General features: G+C 39.1%; 1 protein-coding gene across 4 annotated transcripts in view; it reads right to left on the bottom strand.

Annotated features, from left to right (window-relative positions):
• Positions 1-7257: 7257 nt before the first annotated feature.
• LOC113024706 (glutamate receptor 2-like) overlaps positions 7258-25306 on the bottom strand; it is a 116158-nt gene continuing 98109 nt past the window's right edge. For 2 of the 4 annotated variants that reach the window (XM_026171985.2, XM_080302508.1), the window contains exons 19-20: positions 24306-24481; positions 11512-11739 (exon numbers count right to left, since the gene is read on the bottom strand). In XM_026171985.2, coding sequence (XP_026027770.1) covers positions 24311-24481 — 171 coding nt within the window. In that variant the 3' untranslated portion in view covers positions 11512-11739; positions 24306-24310. Of the gene's footprint in view, positions 11740-24305; positions 24482-25306 lie in introns of all 4 variants that reach the window. The other 2 variants (XM_026171986.2, XM_080302509.1) reach the window with 1 other exon arrangement.

Raw genomic sequence — 25306 nt, 5'->3', positions numbered from 1 at the left:
AACCGTGTGGCTCTTGTAGTCCTACATACCTGTCATATTCTTAGGATTCAGCTGTTTATAATACTTTTAACTTTGGATTTGTAATCAAGAGATTTCAATGACTTTTTAGCCAATACATCTACCTCATTTTTCCAGACCAGCATCTGCTTGAACCCAAAGAAATCCAACATTTATGCCACCATTGCACAATCTTGACCATTGTTCACCTGTCCTTATTGCAGTCTGCAAGTTTCATTAGCGCTGATAAACTGTCAGATGCAATAACTATAGCTTTCTGAATATTTATGCCCACTGCAAACCTAGCATTATGGCTTCCAGCTCTACTGTGTTAAGATTGATTAAATGTCTCTTTTTAATAATTACTCTAAGTTGAGGAATGAAGACCGCAGCACCGGTCTTTTGATCCATCTGTAAATATTAGGACTTCATGTGTATATTGTTTCTCCAAGTAAATCTGTGCTATATACTGAACAAGTGTACGACTGGACTTTCCGTTATTGCCTTTTGAATGTATAAGTCGCTATATAAGTTGCTTTTACTGTGCTCATAGCACTCTTGCGTGAGCTTATCTCTTCTACTTTGGAAGGACATTTCTCCCATTTCCACCTGCATGGCTGTTACTGGAGATTTAAATGCACCACTGCAAATTCTGAGGGCTTGGCTCATTCTGCATCCAGAAATTCCCCCCCCCCCCCCCCCTCAAGTCCAACCTGTTAAACATGTTAGTCTGAGCCTTCCTGATCTCTGACTGTAGGCATAGCAGAGCATCCATTGCATTTTTACCTCTACTGAATCCATTTTGGTATGATGAAAACAGGCACTTGCTTTCTAAAAAATAAGTGAGTCTTTCAGTGACCATCTTTACTATAGTTTTACCTAACTGAGACGTTAATTGGTCTGTAATTTGATGGATCTGATAGATCTTTTCTGGGTTTTAAAATCGGAACAATTGCAGGCTGTTTCCATGTAGATGAAATTATACCCGTTTCCCAAGCTGCATAAATAATCACAAAACAGCAACAACTCAGTCATTATCCATGTACTCCAACACAGTATAACATTTACTGTCTTTACCTGGAGAGGTGTGACGAACATTTGTTAATGCTTTCTTAATTCATACTGAGCAGTAAGTCCAAACTGCCTCTGAATTCATTTCTTTTTACATTTACCCTGCATCTAAGGTTCTTTGCCAGTGTCTCATTCCTGCACTGTTTAGGAATATCTGATAAATTACCAGAACTATGAATCTTTACAAACATTTGAACATTGAGCTCTGCCTTGTCTATATTATTAATCGCTATTCTGTTCTCTGTCCCTACTGTTTGGAAGCTTGTTTGTCCTCCTCACCACACCCCAAATGTCCACTAACCATGTCTCTCTGCCTATACTATTACAGTACTATTACATTGCCTCCAATATGTATGCTTTGTAGACCTTTTAATTCTTCGCTTGTGCTCTTGTAGTGAATCAATACTTTTATTGAGTGGTAATTTTTCAGCTGTCTAAATGCTCTTTTTCTGTTCTTTACCGCTTTACTTACACTCCTCATGCCACCAAGGTACATACAGATTATTATATCAAGTTCCTTTACCATTATTAATACACACTAGCCCCACCCTATCCATAAAATCCTACTAGCACTGGACTACTAGCACTGGACTGACTAATCTGTACCTGGCTGTAGCTCAGGTGGCAGAGCAGGTCAGCCACTAATCAGAAGGTTGGTGGTTCGATCCCAGGCTGCCTCCGGGCTGCATGTCAAATATCCTTGGGCAAGATACTAACCCCATGTTTGCCTACTGGTGGTGGTCAGAGGGCCCGGTGGCGCCAGTGTCCGGCAGCCTCGCCTCTGTCAGTGCGCCCCAGGGCAGCTGTGGCTACAATGTAGCTTGCTATCGCCAGTGTGTGAATGTGTGTGTGAATGGGTGGATGACTGAATGTAGTGTAAAGCGCTTTGGGGTCCTATGGACTAGAAAAGCACTATACAAATGCAGGCCATTTACCATTTACCATTTATTCCAGTCTCCACAATAGTGCAAGAATAGCTGTGGTTAAAAAGAAAATGAGGAAGAATATGTCGCAGAAGCCCAGCAAAGAGGATACAGTGTACTCCTGTAAGCGATGTGGTAGCAGACATGAACCTAGACAGTGTCCAGCTTATGGCAAAAGATGTTTGAAATGCGATGGAAAAAATCATTTTGCCAAACAATGTCTGTCGAAAGCCAAACCCAAATCAGTGCATGTAGTTGAAGAGACTGACTTAAGCGAGACTTTCTTTGTGGGCATAGTGTCACTTGAGGATGTAAAAAGTGAGCATAACGAAGCAGAGGACAGTGAGCGATGCTCAGATTATGAAGACACGTGGATTGTTTCACTCCCAATACAAGGAGCTTTGGTGGCACTAAGGATTGATACAGGTGCGCAGGCGAACCTAATCAGCATGACAGAGATCCATGCCATGAAACCAAAGCCCAAAATAATAAAGAAAAGAGTACCTCTAAAAGACTACAATGGAAAGTATATTGAGAGCAGTGGTCAATGCAGGCTTAAAGTGACAATAAAACATAAAGATTATGATGTATTGTTTAATGTTGTTCCAGAAGGTCGTGAATCACTGCTGGGTGGCGTGACATCCAAAAGATTGAACCTAGTAGAAAGAGTGTATCACATCAGCTGTCCAGAAACAGAAAGTGGACAGCGAGGAGCAGTTGACTCCATTGTACAGCATTATGAGGATATCTTCAAAGGTTTGGGATGTCTACCATGCAATTACAGTATCCAGCTGAAAGAGGATGCAAAGCCAGTGATCCATGCACCACGTAGAGTCCCCGCTCCACTGAAGGACCGTTTAAAGAAAGAACTTAACAGGATGTTACAGTTGCAGGTCATTACAAAAGTGGAAGAACCGACTGCGTGGGTAAACTCAATGGTGTTTGTGGATAAAAGGAATAAAAACAATGATTTGAGAATATGCATGGACCCTGGCGATTTAAATCAAGCTATAAAACGTGAGCACTACCAGATACCAAAGCGTGAAGAGGTTGCAAGTGAAATGGCAGGCGCCAAATACTTTTCAAAGCTAGATGCAGCACAGGGTTTTTGGCAAATAAAGCTGGATGAGAAAAGTTCAAAATACTGTACTTTCAATACACCTTTTGGCAGGTATAGATTCCTCAGAATGCCATTTGGCATAATCTCAGCATCTGAGATTTTTCATCGTGCCATGGACAACATGTTAGAGGGTTTACAAGGTGTTCGCTGTTATGTTGATGATGTGGTTATATGGGGCTCCACCCTACAAGAACATAATGAAAGACTGGTGAAGGTGCTGCAGCAGATGAGGGAGAATGGATTAAAGTTAAATCGTGACAAGTGTCATTTTGGTGTGAAGGAAATAACATTTCTGGGAGACAAATTCTCTGCTGGGGGTATTGAGCCAGATGAAAGAAAAGTAAAAGCAATCGCAACAATGCCACGCCCGACAGATAAGAGAGGTGTGCTCAGAGTGATGGGAATGATAAACTTTGTAGGAAAATTCATACCTAACTTGTCAGTGCGAACATCAGCACTAAGGGAGTTACTTCGTGATTCCATAGAATTTAAATGGTCAGCGAGGCATGAACAAGAATGGAATGATTTAAAAACCACACTGACAACGCGCCCAGTGCTTGCATATTATGATCCAACTAAGAGTCTGAAAATCTCAACAGATGCCTCAAAGGATGGGCTTGGAGCTGTTTTACTTCAAGCTGAAGAGGGGAGTTGGAAACCAGTTGCTTATGCTTCTAGATCCATGACTAAGTCTGAAGCTAGATATGCTCAGATTGAGAAAGAATGTCTCGGACTGGCATATGGACTTGATATTTTTCACTGTTATGTTTATGGTCTTCCTACCTTTACAGTTGAGACAGATCATCGTCCTTTGGTGTCAATCATTAAGAAACATCTGAACGAGATGTCACCGAGGATTCAACGTCTCATGATGAAACTGCAAAGGTACAGCTTTGACTTGATATACACACCAGGAAAGCATTTAGCTTTAGCGGATGCACTGTCGCGAGCATCAGAGGTGTGTCACGCAAGCTCCACTGAGAAAGAAGTAGACGATCATGTTAATATGATAGTGGAGTCTCTGCCAGTGTCTGACGCAAAGATAAAACAAATATGCGAGGAGACAGCTGCAGACAGGGAGCTGCAAACGGTGATGGAAAATATCCAAGGGGACTGGCCCAAAGGGTCTTGTTCAAAGTATTATCATGTTAGATCGGAGCTCAATGTGGTAAATGGACTGCTGTTGAGAGGCAATAGGATTGTGATACCACATAGTCTGAGACAGCTGATACTTCAAAGAATACATGAGGGACATCTGGGAATAGAAAAGTGTAAAAGGAGAGCTAGAGACACTGTGTACTGGCCTGGCATTAATAAAGACATTGAGACCATGGTCGGAAAGTGTGAAACATGTAACAAGTTTCAGAGCAGACAGGCAAGAGAACCCATGATGATTCCTGAACTTCCTACAGCGCCTTGGAGGAAAGTCGGAACAGATTTATTTCATTTTAATGGGAAAGACTATCTGTTGGTGATAGATTATTACTCTAACTTTCCTGAGATTGCTCTGCTTACAAGTACAACTGCTAATAATGTGATCACACATGTGAAGTCTATCTTTTCCAGGCATGGAATACCTGAAACTGTCATTAGTGACAATGGTCCTTGCTATAATTGCAAAGAATGGCAGAATTTCGCAAGAGAATACGGCTTTAAACATGTCACATCAAGTCCTCAACATCCACAGGCAAATGGCAAGGCTGAAAAAGGAGTGCATATCATCAAGCAGCTTCTGAAGAAGGCTACAGACAGTCGATCAGATCCTTATTTAGCTATGCTGAGCTACAGGACTGCTCCTCTTGACTGTGGTTTATCCCCTGCAGAATTGCTGATGAATCGTAAGCTACACACAACTTTGCCCTGCTATGCAGAAAGCAAGCAGAGTGAAGAAATTATAAAAAAGCAAGAGCATCTGAAATGGAAGCAAAAACTGCAATACGACAAGGGAACAAGAACACTTGGATTGCTTGCAAAGGATGATGTAGTGAGAATCCAAGATCAGAATGCATGGAGCAGGAAAGCCATTGTTCTTCAGGAAGCAGGTCCGAGATCATATGACGTAAGAACTGAAGAAGGTCATGTGTTCAGAAGGAACCGTCGTAACTTGCTGAAGACTAAAGAGACATTTCAGGAGGAACAATATGGTGAGGAAGATGAAAATGTTGATGTGTCACATGCAGAGACAGTGTCTGGTTTAAAACCACTGGATGGACATGAGCATGTGGAGAAAAGTGCAGTTGTTTCAGAACCTGTATTGAGGAGGTCAGAGCGTAAGGTCAAGAGACCAGTTAGGCTTAATCTGTAAAGCTATGACTGGATTTGTTTTTATCTTATATTCTGATGGTGTTGAGAGAAAAAAAAATTATTGTTGTAATACAAATATGTGTATATGTTGATTCGTGGGACCTATGTTGTCAGAGAAAAGGGGATGTGGTGATGTGTGGGTGTTCATGTGCCAATGGGGTTTTGCCAGTAGGGGGCGCTGTATTTGAGAGGGCTCATGAATGCCTCTATAAAAGAAGACTGACCCTGATTTGGATGGATGGATTCTTCATCATCTTTTTGCAGCTCCCTTCAGGGGTTGCCACAGCACATTACACAGGTCTGCAACCAAAAATTGTAATATAGTATTGATTTTTTTTTTCATTGCTGCTGTGCTTTTTAAATGAAAACTCTTCAAGTTTTGCAAAAAAAGAAAAAAAAATGTATGCAAATATCCCATGCAGCTGAAATTTTTTTTTTTGCAGGCCTGTGGTATCTGCCTCCATCTCACCCTCTCTCAGCATCCTCCTCTGTGACACCAACCCTCTGCATCTCCTCTTTCACTACGTCTTTACCTCCTGCCTGGCAGCACTATCTTCGTTATCCCCACTTTCACTCCTCTGCACATGTCCAAACTGTCACAACCTCGCCTGTCAGACTTTGAGCTTTCTCTGATGTACTCATTTTTAATCCTCTCCATTCCAATGTGTGAGGAAGACTCCCCATTTATATGAACATACTGGGTTACATTAGACAGTAGCTTTAATTACTATGCCATGCATAATCTCTTTAGTGAAATATTATGGTCGGCAGTGTCAAACACTGCGCTGAGGTCTGGCAGCACAAGCACAGAGATGAGTCCACTGTCAGAGACAGCAAAGACAACAAAGACAGCTGGGTCAAGTATTGACTTTTTAATTAATGGTTTAATTATTGCCAACTGTAATACTTAAGCCCATTAATAGAAATAATCATGTTTAACATCAAAACATGAACACTAGGACTTCTTTGAGCAGTCTTGAATGAATGGGATCTATTAGACACGTTGATCGTTTGGAGGAAGTGATTGTTGATGTTAGAAGTTTCAGTCTGAGAGAATGAAAAATTTAGTATCTGGTTTTGGGGGGTTTTCCACCTTTTTTCAAGCCCAGACTACTTGGATTATCTATCCACAGATAAAAAAACAAACACATTAAGATGAACTATTTTCTGCTCCAGCAAGTCATCTCCCTCCAAGTGGCAGATGACTTGCTTTATCTTCTGAGTTACAGCCACCCCATTAAATTAATTAATTAAAATAAATCCCTGAAAGTGGCGATGTTTCTCCCAGGGCTTGAGTTCAACGACATCTATGTGTCTCATATGGAGAATTGCTCAGCGGGATTTATAGTCCTGCAAATGTGTCCATCTGGGTACACGTCAGAAAGAGAGGGGGTGAGGGGTTTTCACCCACATGAGACATGCAGTCCTCCACAATCCTGACTGCAGTATGCTGGAAGTAGATAACATAAGAAACTGCTGTACATAATTATATATCTGTGAGATGATTATGAATATTTTTCTCTAACTGTTAAATTTTTATTTGTGGAGAAATTCATGACATCATTACTAGTTATGGTTAAAGTGATACAGAATCCACACGCATGAGGATATAAAAGAATATTAAAAGAATAATCTACTTCTCTGGGAGTAGAGTTTAGGTAGCTGCTCTATACTGTTTTGGCACATAGTATTGAAGCAAGTAGAAGTAGAAGAATTATATCCTTAAATTTAGTTACAACACTTTCTGAAAGACATTTCTTATAATGAAATGTGTTCCCCACTGCTGTGTAATCCATTACTGTAAAGTTAAATGTTATTAAGAAATGATCACATAAATAAGGGTTTTTGGGGAACACTATTTATGGCAGCAATGATTTAATAATAATAATGGATTGGATTTATATAGCGCTTTTCAAGGCACCCAAAGCGCTTTACAATACCACTATTCATTCACTCTCACATTCACACACTGGTGGAGGCAGCTACAGTTGTAGCCACAGCTGCCCTGGGGCAGACTGACAGAAGCGAGGCTGCCATATCGCGCCATCGGCCCCTCTGGCCAACACCAGTAGGCAAGTAGGGTAAAGTGTCTTGCCCAGGGACACAACGACCAGGACAGAGAGCCCAGGGATCGAACCGGCGACCTTCCGGTTACAGATACGCTTCCCAACCCCCTGAGCCACGGTCGCCCACCATTTGACAGTAGAGAAAGATGGAAGAATAGTTTTATGAATATCGTTTATCACAACTCTGTAACTTTAATCTCTGTTTTACCAGGTTTTTCAAAAAAAAATAAAATCTAAAGAATGTCACAAAATATCACGTCTAGTGTAGTTAGAAAAGTATATTTTAACTTTCGCATTCAGTTGCTGGGTGTAGTTAGGTGCTGCAGTTGTCTGCATTGCCTTTTGCCAACATTATGAGCAGTTCTTTATAATAATCATCAATAATTAAGGTTGTGTGAAAATTATGTAAGGTCTGTTTAATGCTAGGCATAAACATAGATATGATTATGGTAACCAACCATTGGGATAATAGCATTACTTCTTAAATAGCATTACTTCAAGTCTAGGTTTAGTTATAGCCTTTCCTCACCCATCAGTTTATCTCACCTTAGACAGCATTTTAATTTAATTTTCAAAGTCAAGTCATAATTTATATGGCCACAAAAGGTCAATATCATGAAAACAGAGACAAAACTTCTTCAAGAAACTGCTATGTTAAGTGTGTCCTTAATGTCTTTGTCTGTTTTTATTATGACATTTCAAGGGCAAGCATGTTTAATATATATCGAAAATAGTCAGATAATGAAGACCTCAAGAACTCAATACATGTTTATATGAAATATAAGCAGTATATAAAACGGAAGGGACTATGTTGGACATAATTTACACCTCGAATGAAATTAGCCCAGGCAATAATCTGTTCTGTTAAAAAGCAACTTACTTACATTTAATAGAAAATGAAGTTATACCAGAGGTAACGTTAAGAGTGATCATTTTCACATTTCCATCAGTGAAGGATGTGTTTTATTTTGCTGTTACTCGTTCATTTGACTGTAACACCATGAGAATATAATGAAAATTAACATGTGCTTAAGGTGAAAATGATACGAGTTCATAAGAAGAAATGGAAGCAGATGCCTTTATATCTTCAACAACCCTGTGTTTATCACAGTTTGGGCATTTTTCATATCGTATAAGAAGATTTTAAGCTAACCAGCTAGCTTCTAACCAGCAGCACAAACATCAGCTCTCTTGTGAAAAAAATAGCATACCAGAGTTCTTAAAAGCATACACTATACATAACAAGAATCACAATAATACTGCAATTAATATCGCTAATAGTATTCTTATTAGTATTATTATTAAACACTAAATGCAGCAGTCACAAAGCTTCAGACTGAAAATTTCATCAAAGGAAAAACTTAAAGTGACATGCAAACTTTCTTCACTCCATCCTCTTCCATCGTCTTTGTTGCCATCCTTTAGTGCAGTATATTTATTAAAACAAAAAGTTTTTCTTCACAGTTTCTTTTTTTTGTCCAGTTCACAGCAGTGAGAACTCCTACTGGCTCAGGTTTCAGTATCAGCAGCTGCCATTGACTGAGCATAAAGAACTCTGATTGGGTCTCAGTCTGTTTGGCACATCATCCAATTGACTTCAGAACTCTTATGAGAATACTATGCAGGTGCACATGCAAATGTGAAAATATATGTCAATGTATAAGCAAGGCGTGTTTGTGTTTATGCTGCAGTTGTGATGTGCTGACCTAGAAAGAGGGATGGGAACATATACTTCTCATATATTCTAAATATTTACAGAACCATATAATTAAAGGGAGCAAATTTAGTCCACCTCAGTTTGTGAAAACAGTATCTGGGGCTCTAAATAAAAGCTTTCATCCACTCGTCCGTTTTCTTCCGCTTTTCCAGTTCGGGGGGGAGCCTATCCCAACTGCCATAGGGTGAGAGCAAGATGTAATTTACACACACACTTTTTGTTTAGATCTTTGAATGCAAACGTTCTTATTCTCTTTTGAATAAATTATTTTTTTGTCTGATAGTCTTTTTTTTTTTGAAAGAAAATAGAGCGTGTCTTTAAAATTAAATGCAATTTTTAAATTCTAGATCTAGATAATAGACCATTTACTACACTACAGCAGCCAACAGAAAGTGATTGTTTATAATATGGCACTGATATGAGTAACATTAGCCTATTTTGCTGCCAGTGGGTTGCACTTTATTGTGCCTTTCAATTTTTATGTATCAGCAAGTTCAAATTGTGAATATACAGTCATAGATGCCATGCAAAACCCAATTACCAAGGAAGATCTATGAAAAAAAAGAGTGGTTTCTACAAGAATAGAAGAATAAAAACTGGTTTTTAACTGGTTTCAGATCAGTTTTAAAAAAATTATTATATTACAAACAAAGCATACTGACATGTGTAGGGTGTTACCAATTAATTGGGATTCATGAAATAGCCCTGTTGAATGCCTTATGAATGTGTGTTTCTGTTTTTAGAGCTTATTAAGGAATTGTAAATATCTTCACTTTGTGGAAGTGCAACAAAAAATGATTAAAGTACCCCTTCAGTGTCTTCATGACAAATGACTGCCAATAGCTGCCAAACAGCTACACAATTTATGCGACTTGTCTGTGTATTTTTTAGTCCCTGTTAGTGTCCATATTCAGTAAGGATACCAGTACATTAAATAACTGCACAAACTTAAAGTTGCTATTTTCTGTGTATTTATTTATAGATAAAACCAATAATATTTAGATAAGCACTAAAACTAACCTGGGGCTGATGCTTCACAGAACTTTGCTCTAAAACTCAATCTGACCTGCAGTTTTTGATCGTTTTAATTCACCTTCACTTAGCTGATTTTAATTCAAGCCTATGTTTGTGTGTGTTTTCCCTTTATTTGACTCAGCTCCGAGTGTATACCACCTATCTCAGTCTTTAACTGGCTGGGACACCTTGCATTGCAGTTTGCTTCTGCTAACATACATTTTTCTTTCTTATCACCAACGAGTAAAACTTCCCTTACTAACCACACCGTGTGATTTTTCCATAACCAGGGTTGAATCTCCATCTAGTTTTCCTAACTCTATTTTGTGTATATAATAATGGTTAAATCTATGATCCTGTAGTTAACAGTCCAGCATGAAAAACAAGGAATGTAAAAACTGCCAATGTGCTGTTTACACAAGGTGTTAAAATATATTTAACGGATTCAACATGATTTATTATGTCTATTTTATAATTTCATATGCTGATCATTAAACGTTTAGAGCTGTGTGTCACACAGTCAAACATAAATCACTGTTAAGCTATTGCCCAATGAACAAGAGGAAAGTGTAAACATATTTACAGTAATTCTGCAAAGACTATAAAATATTCATGTTACCAAGAATCCAATTAAAAATTTTAATTGGATTAAACACTAAATATTTGGGGAATTTTGTTTAATTATTTAACATATCTTGGAGTGGACAACATTTCATGAAATGCATTATAAACATTAGTAATTGCTTCATTTTAATCGTAATACTGATGAGTGGTCAGTTTGAGCCAGGGATATTCACTTTCTCAGATTGCATTTGTTGATGCTTTCGGTATCACACCTTGCTCAGGTACTTTTTAACCCATTTCAGCCCATTCCTGCATAAAATTTGTATGTTTTTGTAGTGTTGTGTTGTAGAAGTGTTTATACTGTGTACCCGTGGTTGCCAGTCCATGCATCCCTTAATCTGGTAAAAGTTTCCACTCATTAGGGATTTTCAGGGAAAAATAAGGAGAAAAAATAGGAACAATAGCAATATCATTATCTGCTACCACAATTACTAATATTTTATGGATGTGATATTCCATTTCATCAGTCTGCTTTTATAACTCCTGATCACATTCCTGATTAATATTGTTATTGCGTTAGCATCATTGTTTCTTGTTGTCTGTACAAGAGGGGGGGAAATCCATTAAATAATGATGTGTGTTTGATTAGAAAATTGTCCACTGTGCTTGATTGCTTTTCATGAATTTGTATATGAACAGCCATTCTTCTCACTGATGGTCAAGTGACTCTCTTCATTGATGGGCAGGTCATTGCTGAAGCCTGACAGCCAAGTGGTGGGTAGACATCTGTCCAGTCTTTCTAGCTGTAAGGCACTGGCTTGGATGTAGTCAGGAGAGATCAGTCATGCTGAGACTCATGGGTAATCCAGGACGGAGGTAAGCCACTGGAACACGACCATTCTCGCTGGTCGATCCTGTGATAGACAGACGGGCTTTGGAGCGCATTGCATCCGTGAATTTCATCTGTATAAGGACAAAAACACATTAGCCACATTTTCATCAATGACACGTAACTTAAAGCTGCATAGACAGGGTTAGAATCACCAGTTAACCAGAGTACTGAGAGGAATCTGCCACTGTACTTCATAGGCACTGGACTACTTGAATCTTTTTTTTGTTGCACTCACCAAACCCTTTAAGTTCCCCACTTATATACCTAATTTCATTTTTCAATCCTTTATTCACAGGTAATACTGTACAGCTGCTAACATAGCCTTTTTTAAGAGAACGTGCTTTCTCCTGGAAACCCTTTTAAGCCTCCTATTTCTTTAAACTTTAATATTTAACATACTAACTGAGGAATGTAGAATTGTGCTATTGCTGGTACTACCTGCTGGACATTGTTGATCAAGGGTCCAATACTAGCTGATATGGCTGATATGACTGATTACAACAACCTTGTGAACAGCCTATTACACTTTCTTATATAACAACTATTGTTGGGGTACCAGGGTGTGCTATTGGCTGTATTGGCTTTAGAGTTGTGGCAGCCGGACTGTCACTGAACCAGTGACTTTGTCCTAGAGCCCCCCAGGGGGTCCAGACCTGGATGTAGCATTAGGAGGGAGCTGCTGAAGTTAAGGAAAGACTGTTGGACAGCTGTGCATTCAGCTGTTGCGAAACAAGAAGGAGCTGGGCTTTGAAACAGCTGCTGGACTAGACGTGGACAGAGCATAGATTGTGTGGTAATGCCTTGCTTTTTGACTGTTTTATTGAGATTTTAGAATATCCCCTCATCTGCTTTTTTTGTCTTTTTTATGGTAATATTTAACAATTGTTATCACTCTTGTTCCTATTACTATTTCAGGTACAGAGGTACTTCCAATTTATACTTGTGTTTTTATTTGTGGGGAAAAATTTCTTTGCCCCAATGTCTGTCTTTGGGCTCCTATAGGCTCTTTCAAACCTAGGAGGCATTGTTTTTCAGCATAATCTGCTACTTAGCTTGACCTTACCTTTACCATTTGCCCGCTTGGCTGGTACACATATGAACAAATCTGTGTGTAACTCGTGTGTCTGAATGTTTTTTACACAAGTACAGAAGTCCTTCAGACCATGTATGTGAACAAATGATAACCTGGTTGTCTTTTAGAATTTAATCACAAGGCTGAAATGAGTGCTTCTGCTACAACTGCTAATTGTTATTATTGATTTCCCAAAACATTGTATGCCACAAAACCCTCAGAATTACAATAACAATTATTACGGCATCAACATTTTAATAAGCACTTTGAGCGCTTATATAGATACAGCAGAAAAGCATTACACGAGAACCAGTCCATTTACTTGAGGCAGAGTGTCTCAGGGGAAACAATATTCAGCAACCTGTTGTTTGAGCTGGAGCCTCACTTTTTGGTTTATTTATTTATTTTTAAGTGGTCATTACTCCTGTGGACACATTCTGAAAAGCAGCCGTTTTTTTCTGGCTTGCTCCTTGGACCTCGGACACTATTTTAAGTTTCTTTCACTTCGTTTTTGCTTTAAACAGCTTCTTTCTTACATATTTACCACTCTCTCCACTTCACCTCCAGGTAACCTTATTTCCTTGTGTAGCAAAATAGGGGTGTGCTGCATGCAGCCCACTGACTGCTAATATGAGTCTAACTTAGCCTGATGCACAGCTGGACTGGCCACCCAGTGGGCTGATTTTTTGTTTTTACATTCACATGTGGTCTCTTTTCTTCATGATAGAGGTTTAACCTGCATTTTTGCAATGTACTGTGAACTGTATTCACTAATAGTGATTTCTGTAAATGTCTGTCAGTCTGAGGATGATGATCATCCAATATTGATTTCAGGTTCTTGTGCACAGAGGCTTCTCAATATTTTTTTGAAACTTTTAACTAAATTTACTGTAAATAATGAGATATTTAAGCTCTTTGCAATTTTACACTGAAGAACATTATTCTAAAATTGTCATACAATTTTACAAGTTTTTGTTTTTGATTTGTATTTTTGCAAACCTCTGATATCTTTCTTTCTGAGAAACTCTGCCTCTCTAAGATACTATTTATACACAATCATGTGACCTGTTCATTAACGTACATTAGCTGCAAAATGTTCCTCCTACTTTAAATACTTGATGTGTTTTCAGTGAGTGATTGAATAAAGTTGAGGTTTAATAATAACTGCATTCTGTTTTTATTTATATTTCATATAGTATTCCAGCTTTTCTTTGACACTGGGGTTGATAAGTGCTGTATAACACTCAATACAGCACTTGATATAAGATTTTCAAAAGACTGCATGAAATGATATGAAATGTTTTGCTTTTCTTAATATTATATATTGTATATACTGTATATAATTCCATTGATACATTGTATTAATGGATAGTGGCTGTAGGCCAGTAAGTCAACTACTAATTATCTTCTATGGTTGGTGGTTTGATCCCTGGCTGCTCTTAAGTCTTCTTGCACAAGACACTAAACCTTAAGTTGCTCTCCAATGAATATATGAATGGCTAAATGAGGCATGTTGTATAAAGCACTTTGATTGCTCAAGCAGAGTAGAAAATCACTATATAAGAACAAGTCCACTTACCATTAGGAAAGAAGCTATGTCAAACTTTAAGTATACTATAAAGAAAATAATTAGTGGCAGCAACTAACCCAGCCACCAGGGCACGTGTATGTGACGAGGTGAGGCCAAACCAGTGTCCTCCTAGTGTTGGTCCCAAACCCAGATAAATGAGGAGGGTTGCAGCAGGAAGGGTCTGCAATGTAAAATCTTTGCTAAATCAAACATATGGATCATCAAGAATGAGATTTCCATACAGGAACAGTCAGAGCCTGGCTTAACAGCGACTCCCTTCTGTGCTATCCGGTCTTTAAGTCTGACATAGCCGTTTCCGGGTCCAAACTCCACTTCAGGTCCCAAAGTCAAACTAACACTGCGGCATCACTTAAAGTTACAAACTGTCTAAATTCTTTCATCTTTAATCAGTGATCAGTTGTACCAGGTGTAACAATTAAGTTTAACATCCAGGAAAACAGAATTTATGAAATTTAATCGAGTTAGAAGTTAGCAGGAAGTTAGCTCGCTAGCTTCCACCTAAACATGATATAGCATGTTCTGACTGAGGGATTTTGGAAAAAATTAAAACGTACAGCTCTGCTATCACATCCAACATAAATGAAGACAGAAAACTAAACAGCAGTGACGTTTGTAGGGTTACTGAAGTTGGGCTAGTTGGTATATAATGATGTGCTACCTGATCGCTAGTGACACAGCTGTGTTAGCTTAACATAAACGCTGTGAAGCTGGAGGATGAACGCTAACTTTTTCCCCCTCGATAAAAGTTAACGTGAGAGTTCCTGATGGTTAGGGACAAATGCAATCCCATGGCAGGATGCTGTAAACAGACCAAACTTCAGTCAGAACAACTGAGGTAATCCATATACTGCTGCATGGGCTGGGCTGTAGTTGCATCGTAAGGGTTTAAAAACTGAGCTTTAAAATGATGGTAACAGTAGTAATAAAAACTGAGAGAGGCCGACAGTGATCACTGACTTTTATAGGGGCTTGTTCAGATTAAATAGAACCGATACAAAGCATTAAAACATGTTAAAAACACAATAGCCTTAATAAATGCAGAGAGGTTTGGACCTGGAAGCAGGGTTCATACGTGATCACTTAAAGACCAGACTGGCCAACAGGGTGTATCATGCAGGCTGAAATTTCACGACTCCACTTCAGCCAGAAATTAACTGAGAGGCTCAACATCCGGTCTTATATGTGATTTAAGCACTCTGTTATTTGTGTTTTTTGCCAATAATATCCTTTTTCTTTATTCTTAATCAAAAAAATAAATTAAAATATGAGTTTGAACAGTATGTTAACAGAGAAATGTAGTCTGAGGATGTCTGTTCTAACATCTACACATTTTGTGTGTGTAGACATGATCCACTATAATTTTTAACAAGAAAAATAATGTTAAATGTTGTAATTAATTATGCTCACTACTGATCAGAATATAATCAGTTAAATATATATTGTTTACGTTTAGCCAAAAGGATGAGAGTAAGGCAATATAATAATGATTCTAAAGACAGGCCTAATTCAGGTCGAACTGAGAGGCTGGGTAGGTAAGGCCTTGAGAAACATGAGGGTGTGTGTGTGAGGGAATGAAGCAAGAGCCACTCTGATCGTTGAATTTCTGACTTTAAAAATACACAACTGAAGGGTGATGGCGTAGATCAGTGGGTGAGCAGGGCACTATACACCATATGGCTAGAAAGCAGTAGGCCTGGGTTTTAGTCTGACCCGCAGCCCTTTGCTGCATTTCTTCCCTTTCCTCTCTCCCTACTTTCCTGTCTGTCTACAATGTCTCTATCAAATAAAGGCTAAAAGCCCCCCACCCAAAAGAATCTATAAAATATATTCAATTTGGTGAAAAAAAAGTCTTGAATAAATAGTGATGGAGAGATGTCTGTGAAGGTTCTCAGTCATCCAGGTCATCATAGTCAAAGGAGCTTGCAAAGAAAAGTGTCCCAGATTTAAACCCAGTGGGAGTATCCCCCCCAAAGAGGGACAAAAGGCCCATTTCCTGGGCCATCTGACCTCAGGAAATCGCATGATAAAGTGGGACAAGGTTTCACAATGAGCTCACCCGAAGCCCTGGCTGATTGGGACCCACACCCGTTTTCACACCTTGGCTCATGTGATTAGAGGATCATCAGGGGGTCCTTTTGTCCCTCTTTGGGGGTGTACTCCCACTGGGTTTAAATCTGGGACTCTCAACCATTTGACCTTAGAACTAGAGATGGACCGATCCGAGATTACGTATCGGCATCGGTCCGATACTGACCTAAATTACTGGATCGGATATCGGAGAAAAATAAAAAATGTAATCCGATCCATTAAATATCACGAAAGCACCTCACAAAACTTGCAACACGCCGTAACTCTCCTCAGAACGTTAGCACGTCGGAGCAGTGTGGTCACGTGATAGGGCGGCTGTGGCATGCGGGACCTGTCGGTGGTCTGGATAGCATGTGGAGCTTCGCTAGCAACCCGGCATTTCATCTCCGACAAAGTTATCCCGAGAGAAGTAAGGCAAGTGTGTAAGTCCATCTCTGAATGTAAAGCATTCCTGCGTTAAGCTTAACAAGCGACTGCCTCTTCTTGCTGCTACTTCAATTATGAAACTGCTTAATGATCAGATAATCTGCTTTTCTGTCGCGAGTCCATCTCTCTGGTTTGTTTTTGGCCCACTTTGCACCAGAAAGAGGAAACCAGCGGCTGAACAACAGCAGCACATTTAAGCTTGATAAGCTGTTGTTAGAATGTATTTAATATTACTTTCTACTCGAGGATCTTTTTCTACATAGCTGACGGCTGGTAACTGTGCAGGGGCGGATCTAGCAAAGTTTAGCCAGGGGGGCCGATAGGGCATTAACAGGGAAAAGGGGGCACAAAGACACACCTTTCTTTCTTATTCTCATTTAAAATGTCTAGCTTTTAATAAATAATTATCTGACACCCAAAGTTTTAATTTGATGTAAAATGAATAGAAGTCAATTACTGTATATAGTAACTATTAAGTCTAATATATATACCCTAGTAAGCTATAGTACTTTTTCCTTTGGGAAGGTACCATCTGTGCAGTCTGCAATTTTGTTGAAGAAAGATTGTCATGATCCTGGGTCCTTTTGACCCAGCATTTTGTGTTTTCTCTTCGATTTTGGTTCTGTTCTTCCTTTGTTTAGTGTTTACTCTGTTCTGCCCGTGTGTTCCTGTTTTATTGTGAAGGTCTGCGTCTTATGTGAGTGTTTTCAGTTTGCCTCCCTAGTCTCGTTATGTTAATCACTCCAGCTGTGTTTCCCACCTGTGTGTAATCTCCCTGTGTTCTCTGAGTGTATTTAAGTTGTATTTTCTGTCTTAGTAATTGCTGGTTCGTCTGTGTTGTTTCCCCTTGGTCTCCCTGCGTCTTCCCATATGTATTTCTCCGGACCTCCCTGCATCCTCGTTCTGGTTTGTCTTATTAGTTTACCCAGTTTAGGTTTCCAGTTTCATGTTTTGTCGCCACCGCTGTTTGTACTTACCCACCCCTGTTAATAAACACTCACCTGCACCAGAGCTGCTGCCTTTTGGGTCCTTCCTACATTCCACACGGCTTGCCCCGGCAATCCGTGACAAAGATGTTGAATCTATTTAATATTTCTTGAAAAATAATTGATTTCTGTGCATTTTTTTTCACACTGCATCAAATTAAGGTTGATTACGTCGATTAAGCATCATGAGGTGGCGCGTGAGGGGTGGTTCCCTATTTTTTATTTATTTATTTTTGTTGTTGGAACCCTATTAGTTAGGTTGCTTAATATCTACGCTAAGTACTCTTTAAAATACCAGAATAGGGAGGATGGTGTAGGTTTAAGTTTATTAGATTGATCAGTATTGCTGAACTATGAAAAAAAATTTTTTTGCATACAGGTATAGCAGAATAGCTTTAGTGTAGTTGTTGTTTTAAACTTGAGTATGAACTTATACAAAATGCAGCAAGATATTTAAAAAAACTGTTTTGTTGATTAAAAAACACTGTATCGGATTCATATCGGTATCGGCAGATATCCAAATTTATGATATCGGTATCGGACATAAAAAAGTGGTATCGTGCCATCTCTACTTAGAACTGAAGAAGCTTCTCGGATGAGAGGTGAAACATTTTCAAGCAACTTAAAGAAGTCCAGATGCTTTTTTTGCAAGCTCCTTTGACAGTGATTGAGAGAGTTTTAAAGAGAAAAAGTATTTGGATTAAGAGGGATTGTGCTAAATTGAATGTGCAAATGAAACCTAAACTGAATGAAACATGAAATGAAGCTTATTCATATTGGACTGAATAAATTAACGCAATTTTCCATGTTAGAGAGATAGAGAGAGAATGAGAATGATAATATCTGACTGAAGATCGGTGGATCTCATGCAAACACACCTGATTGGTTGATTAGATACCAGAGAGAGAGGTGGAGAGAACGGGACTTGACAAAGCATAAATTGGAGTGCCTAGAGGAGTCCCTGCAACCTGTGAGATGAGCAGTTCAGAAGACTGAATCTCACAACTGTTTGAAATGTCAGACCACATCGGGATCCCCTTCAGTTCACTCACCAGCCCCACCTTGGCGCTGAGGATGCCGTGATCTACCTGCTCAATTGTGTCTACACCTATCTGGACCAACCAGAGGGCACTGTGAGGGTCATATTTTTCGACTTTTCCAGTGCATTCAACACCATCAGGCCAAGCCTCACAGGTGATAAGCTGACAAAGATGGAGGTGGATGCTTCTATCCCAGGGGTCAGCAACCTTTAACACCCAAAGAGCCATTTGGACCTGGTTTTCACGCAAAAGAAAACACTTTATGTCTGCGCTATCTATGCTGTTGTGTTGGTATGTGTCGGGCTGTGAGCTGAAAAGCTACAGCCGGCTGTATGTGTCAGCAACCGTGTGGGAAAAGTTGTCAATAAAGAGATGCTGAAAAGCATGTTCATGCAAACATCGTCGTGTCTGCCGTGATATGTTTACAATGGGACTTCTGCTCCTGAACCTCTGCGCACAGCGTCTGCAAATCGGGGCTGTACGAAGTGACTTTCATCTTTACGCAGGACTGTAAGCTGCCATCTGTGAGGCGTGAGCGGTGTTTGTCTTTAACATAGTTCACGGTGGAGAATAGCTGCTGACATAATGTGGATCTATAATTGGCCTACCTGGGGTTGAAAGTCTCGATAAATGCACGGCGTTTCGGCAGGCATACCGGCTTTCGCGAGTGTGACGCTTATTTTGAGCGATGAAAAAATAAAAGAATATAATTTTATTTTTATATTTCAATATCACAATAATCTTCCAATTTAGAACTACAAGGTAAAAAAGAACTAACATAAGTAAAATACACTTCAGCTAAATACTTCTAATTTATTTTCCCAAACCACGCGGAGCTGCACTATAAGGACTAAAGAGCCGCAGATTGCCGACTCCTGTTCTATCCGGTCGTTAAGTGATGACATGACGAATCCTGCTTCCGGGCCCAAACTACCCTGCGTTTATTAAGGCTTTCGTGTTTTTAACATGTTTTAATGCTTTGTATCTTGTTCTATTTAATCTCAAAAAGCCCCTAAAACAGTCAGTGATCACTGTCGGCCTCTCTCGGATTTTCTTACCGCTATTCATTTTAAAGCTCAGTTTTTAAAACCTTACCATGTAACTACAGCCCAGCTCACTTAATTTTTAGTTTTTCATCAGTATTTGAATGACTAACCTCGTATTGTGAATCGATTATCTCAGTTGTTCTGACTGAAGTTTGGTCCGTTTACAGCAGCGTGCCATGCGATTCCATTTGTCCCTGACCACCGAGAATCCTCACGTTAACTTTTATCGAGGGGAAAAAAGTGTTCATGCTCTAGCTTCACTGTGTTTAGTATGCTAACATAGCTGTGTCGCTAGCGATCACGTAGCATATCATTATATACCAGCTAGCCCAACTTCAATAACTCTACAAACGTCACTGCTGTTTAGTTTCTGTCTTCATTTATGTTGGAAGTGATAGCAGAGCTGTACGCCTTCATTTGTTTCCAAAATCCCTCAGTCAGCACATGCTATATGTATTTAGATGGAAGCTAGCGAGCTAACTCCCTGCTAACTTCTAACTCAGTTAAATGTCATAAAATCTGTTTTCATGGATGCCTGGATGTTAAACTTAATTGTTACACCTGGTAGAGCAGCCACACTGATCATTCTATTACAGATGAAAGAATTTAGACAGTTTTTCAACTTTCAGTGATGCCGCAGTGTTCGTTTGACTTATAGATATGCAACGGAGTTAGGGCCCAGACACGGCTAATGATGTCAGACTTAAAGACTGGATTGTGTCATGGATTGTTGATTACCTGACGGGAAGATCACAATATGTGGGTCTTCAACATTGTGTGTCTGACAAGGGGATCAGCAAAACAGGGGCACCACAAGGGACAAGCCTCTTTCCTGTTCACCCTCTACACCACGCACTTCAGCCACTGCACAGAGACCCATGGGTCCCATGTGTGCGACTAATAAAGGTTTATCTTATTTTATCTCTTTTATCTTATGAGTGACGGTGATGAAACAGAGTACCAGGCTGTTGTTGACTCATTTGTCACGCAGTGCGAGCAGAATCATCTGCAGCTCAACGTGGCAAAGACCAAAGAACTGATTGTGGACTTTAGGAGGACCAGGAAATGTGTTACCCCTGTTTCGATCCAGGAGGTCCATGTAGACATTGGGGAGGACTATAAATACCTCGGAGTACAAAATGATAATAAACTGAATTGGGTTAAAAACACTCCCCCCATCCCCGTAGGTCTGGTATTCTTCATGAGCTCCTGGTTCTCTCTAGCCTGGGGTTGTCTACAGCTAAGCAGCTTCTGGTTTTTCATTTTATTTTTTAATTTACTGGGAGTCACTTTCTGACCTTTCAGGTCATGCCGACGTCCCTCTCCATGCAGATATAATGACCTCAATATGGCCCAGTCTTATGCTGACCTGCCTCAATTCTTTTCTCTGTTTTTTCTTTTCCAAACACACAATCATCTCCCACATTTTTGAGGCTCGTGTGGGTCATCAATCTTGTCCCATAAGGAATTTCCACCCGTTGATCTGTAGATAACCTATCATGTCTGCAGGCATTTCAGGGAAACTAACGCTCTGTAGTTGTTATTTCTTAGACTCACAGGCCTCCCTAATGGCTCGCTATTGCTCTGGACTCAGCATCCGATAAACTCTTGTGGGAATAAACCCCATTTCTTAGCTGGCGTCAGCCTTTATGTGGGTTTGGAGGATTTTGCTTTTATCTCTAAAGGTTTCACCCTCACGGCTATAGGAGAAGGGGACGCTGATGAAGTGCTTGTGGAAACTGTTTTACTATTTGCCAAAAATAAACGTATTGGCTAGGTATGGTGTTAAGAAAAGAAATGCAGAACAACACATGGTGATGGATTTTGTGAAAAAGATGGAAATAGCTGTGGTGAATATGTACTGTGAACATGATCGACTACAAACTCTCTACTTTTAAATCGTGTCTAAAACCCATCTGTTCAGAATTGCATACTCATCACTTTTAGTCTATTTTTCCTTGTTTAGCATTTATACTTACTTACATTATTTTTTTTTAATTTTTGTGTTTACTGTATGTTTTTATTTTGTTGTACTAATGTAAGGTGACCTTGAGGATCTTTAAAGGCCCCTATAAATAAAATGTATTATTATTATTATTATTTAAGAAGAGGGAGGATCATAGAGTGGCATATAAGAGTGTAGGTAAGTGTGCACAAGTGGACTTCACCTTACACAGATGGTGGGATCTTAAAGACATAGGAAGCTGCAAGGTGCCATCAGTGGAGAAGGTAAATTGTTTTCTTATATTGTGCAATGATGTTTGCATTACGTTTTCATATATGTTCAGGTAGGTAGGTTAATAGATGAAAAGTGGCACTTCCAGTTGATTTTAAACCAAAACTGTGAGCATGACCTGCTCTGAACCAGGCTTTGTACACAACAAAAGTTACCATGACACTGAAAATTCTGACTTAAAGCACAGCATAGCTTGCTAACTTTCTTTGCTTAATTTTGTTTTTTAGTCTAAAGCCAAAAAACAACAACCAAAACAGCAGCAACCAAAAAACAACTGTTATCTAACAAAGTCTCTCTCCCAAACCGTGAAATCCATGAGCAATTGTGTTAACATTAGGGATGTAAACAGACTCTGGGGCAAAATGTTGTCTTGAACTGATACGACAGGCTAAATGGTAAAGTTTTTAACACACACAAGCCTGAATCTAAAATCTGGGGCAAAACGAAGGAAGAAACTGAGATAGATGCGACTGTTTTTTTTTTTATCCATCTTGGATTTGCTCTTAAATTCAATTGCCAACCAATTCCCATGGCCACTCTAATGCTGATTCTGTCAGAGTTCTTTGTTAAAAGGGGGTTTTAATTCTCCTCTGTTACCAAGGGCTTGCTCAAAAGAGAATTATTGGAATTTTCTCTCTTATATTCTAAGGGCTTGTGAACTCGGATAATCACAGGTTATCTATCATTAAAGCAATTATAGGGCTGTTTCCAATTAGGTAATTAACAGAATAACTCATATTTTGTGTTATTACCAGTCTAAATTATTAGGGCCACCGAATAAAAACTGACATTAAGTCACATAGGAGTACTCAGTAAAGAGGATGATTGGCTATTAAGACAAGAGTAGGAGAAAAGGAGAACGTACAGACAAACATAACAAAAAGTAAAAGGGCAAACAACGAAGTCAGAGAGAAGGAAAAGGAGAGGGCAAGAACAGAAAGGAAAGTTTGGAAGAGGAGTGGAGAAAAAATGGGAGCCAAAGAAAATGAAGAGAGAAGGAAGGGGGATGAAGGAGGCAAACAAGCTGTTGAGAAATAAGTAAACGAAGGAAAAGAGTACCACAGCCATACATAGTTTTGATCTTTTACTTTGAAGTTTTAAAAAAAGACTTTATTATTGTCTCAGTGTTAGTATTGTTTGTTAGGAAAAATTGCTGCATTCACATCATACTCTGAACACACACTGGCTCATATCACAATGCAATGCGAGACTCAATGGCAACTTTTGTATTTATGTTGTTCACAGTCAAAACAGTTCATGTATGTGAACAATGACTAAACAATGCTTTATTAATTATAAAGTAAATGTCACTTAATTTTTAGTTTTTCATTTCAGAACAAGCATCTTTTTAAATTTTAAACAAAAAGTTTGCTCGTTTATAAACAAAATGTTTGCTGGTCACTGGTGTCGTAAACTTTCTGTACATAAAGATAAATTGCTACACTATAGTGTTATCATAATATAGATATATTATGTTTTGTAGAAAAATAACTACTATAATAATAATGATATTTTTTTTATTTTTAATGTATTAATTCAATCAGTAACTACCACCTCTTTTAATTTACCATGTGTATCTGCCAATTTACCACCACTAGAGTGATCAGTTAGCCTAACGAATGACAACACTGCAACTATATTAAAAGTAGAAATGTATACTTATATCTGAAATGGTAAAAAAAAATTATATGGACAACCCAAGATCTGCACAAGTGTTTGTGAAACAAAACACTATGCATCTGGAAAATTTGCCTGCATATTCTCTATGTTAGGTAACATCTACAGTATGACACAAGGCACAAATTCAGTTGTACAATGATTTGCAGATGACTAGATCTGGGTGCAGAAAAGTACAAATGCAAGTAGTTGTGCATTAACTATTTAATATACTTACTACTTATTTCCCTTCACAAGTTTTTCTTTACATTGGTAAATACAGACAAAATGACTGCACAAGTTTAACTCCAACTCTACGTTATTTTTGCCGCTGAGGCTGCTTTGCACCAGTTTGATATGAATACAGCTGTAAATTGAATTTAAATGGATGTTTGAAAAGATGATTTAACACCAATTAGTTGAATGTCTATGACACAAACATTGTCTATGGCTGTAAGGTAAGGACACTTTTAGCCATCAATCATCACTCTCCTACCCGTGTTAGATCTTGACGCTCTCAATGCCGTAAACGTTGTAGCCTTCTTTATAGGTGGCGTAGTTTGGCTGGTGGCTGGGGGACAGCAGGTTGTAGTTGGGGGGATGTTGAGGAGAAGGCAGAGTGTGTGTGTAGTTTCCTGTGTGCTGGGGTGATGACAAGGTGTTGGCTGCCACCTTCATAACAAAAATAAAGTCATGGTTATTGCTGCAGTGATTTTTCTAAGAAAAATTAGTATAACTGTTATTATTGTTACTTTAAGTTACAAAGTGACAATAGTAGTTTAAGCTATAAGACCAATAATAATTGAAAAAGCAAAATATGGCAGAAGTCAAAAGAAAGAAAATAGTCTCCGTGTCCATCCTCTCTCTCTCTCTCTCTCTCTCTCTCTCTCTCTCTCTCTCTCTCTCTCTCTCTGGACTGGTCTACTGGGTATGTTCCTGGTGGCCAATGCACTTTTGGGCCGGTGGGTCAATTGAAGGGCTGCTGCACACTAGCTGTACAACAGCTCATACATTCATACAACTTTCATTACTTACACTTCATCATACCTTCGATGTGCACGCACCTTGAAGAAGAGTTTAGTGTGGAAAAAGTAGTGAAAAGGTGGAGCTGTAAAGCTAAATAGAAAAAGAAACTAAAAGTAGATGCAGTAAAATATGTCCAGTTAACCAACACGTTAGCTGTCGGGCCTGCTGCTGCACCGTCAACAGCAGTACCAGCAACAACTAGTAACAAGCCCTGGTTCACAGGAGGCTGCTGTTGGTAGCACCAGCTGTGGAGAAGAGTAGGAGGTGGGACAGCAGTCTCAACAACTAAGTGAGGAAGAGATGGAGTAAGGTGAAATTAACATAATTAGGAAAGGAAAGATTCAAGGATATAGGTAAAATGAATGGCTACTTTGACCATAAACCACTCCTAATAGCTAAAGTGTGGCTTTTAATTGTAACATGTTGCACTGCAGTGCAACTAAGATGTCCTAACAAAAGTACAACTGTACC

This window comes from Astatotilapia calliptera, chromosome 6 (genome assembly GCF_964374335.1).
Source record: "Astatotilapia calliptera chromosome 6, fAstCal68.1, whole genome shotgun sequence".
Classification (NCBI taxonomy): domain Eukaryota; kingdom Metazoa; phylum Chordata; class Actinopteri; order Cichliformes; family Cichlidae; genus Astatotilapia; species Astatotilapia calliptera.
This window is presented reverse-complemented; position numbering and strand designations above follow the sequence as displayed.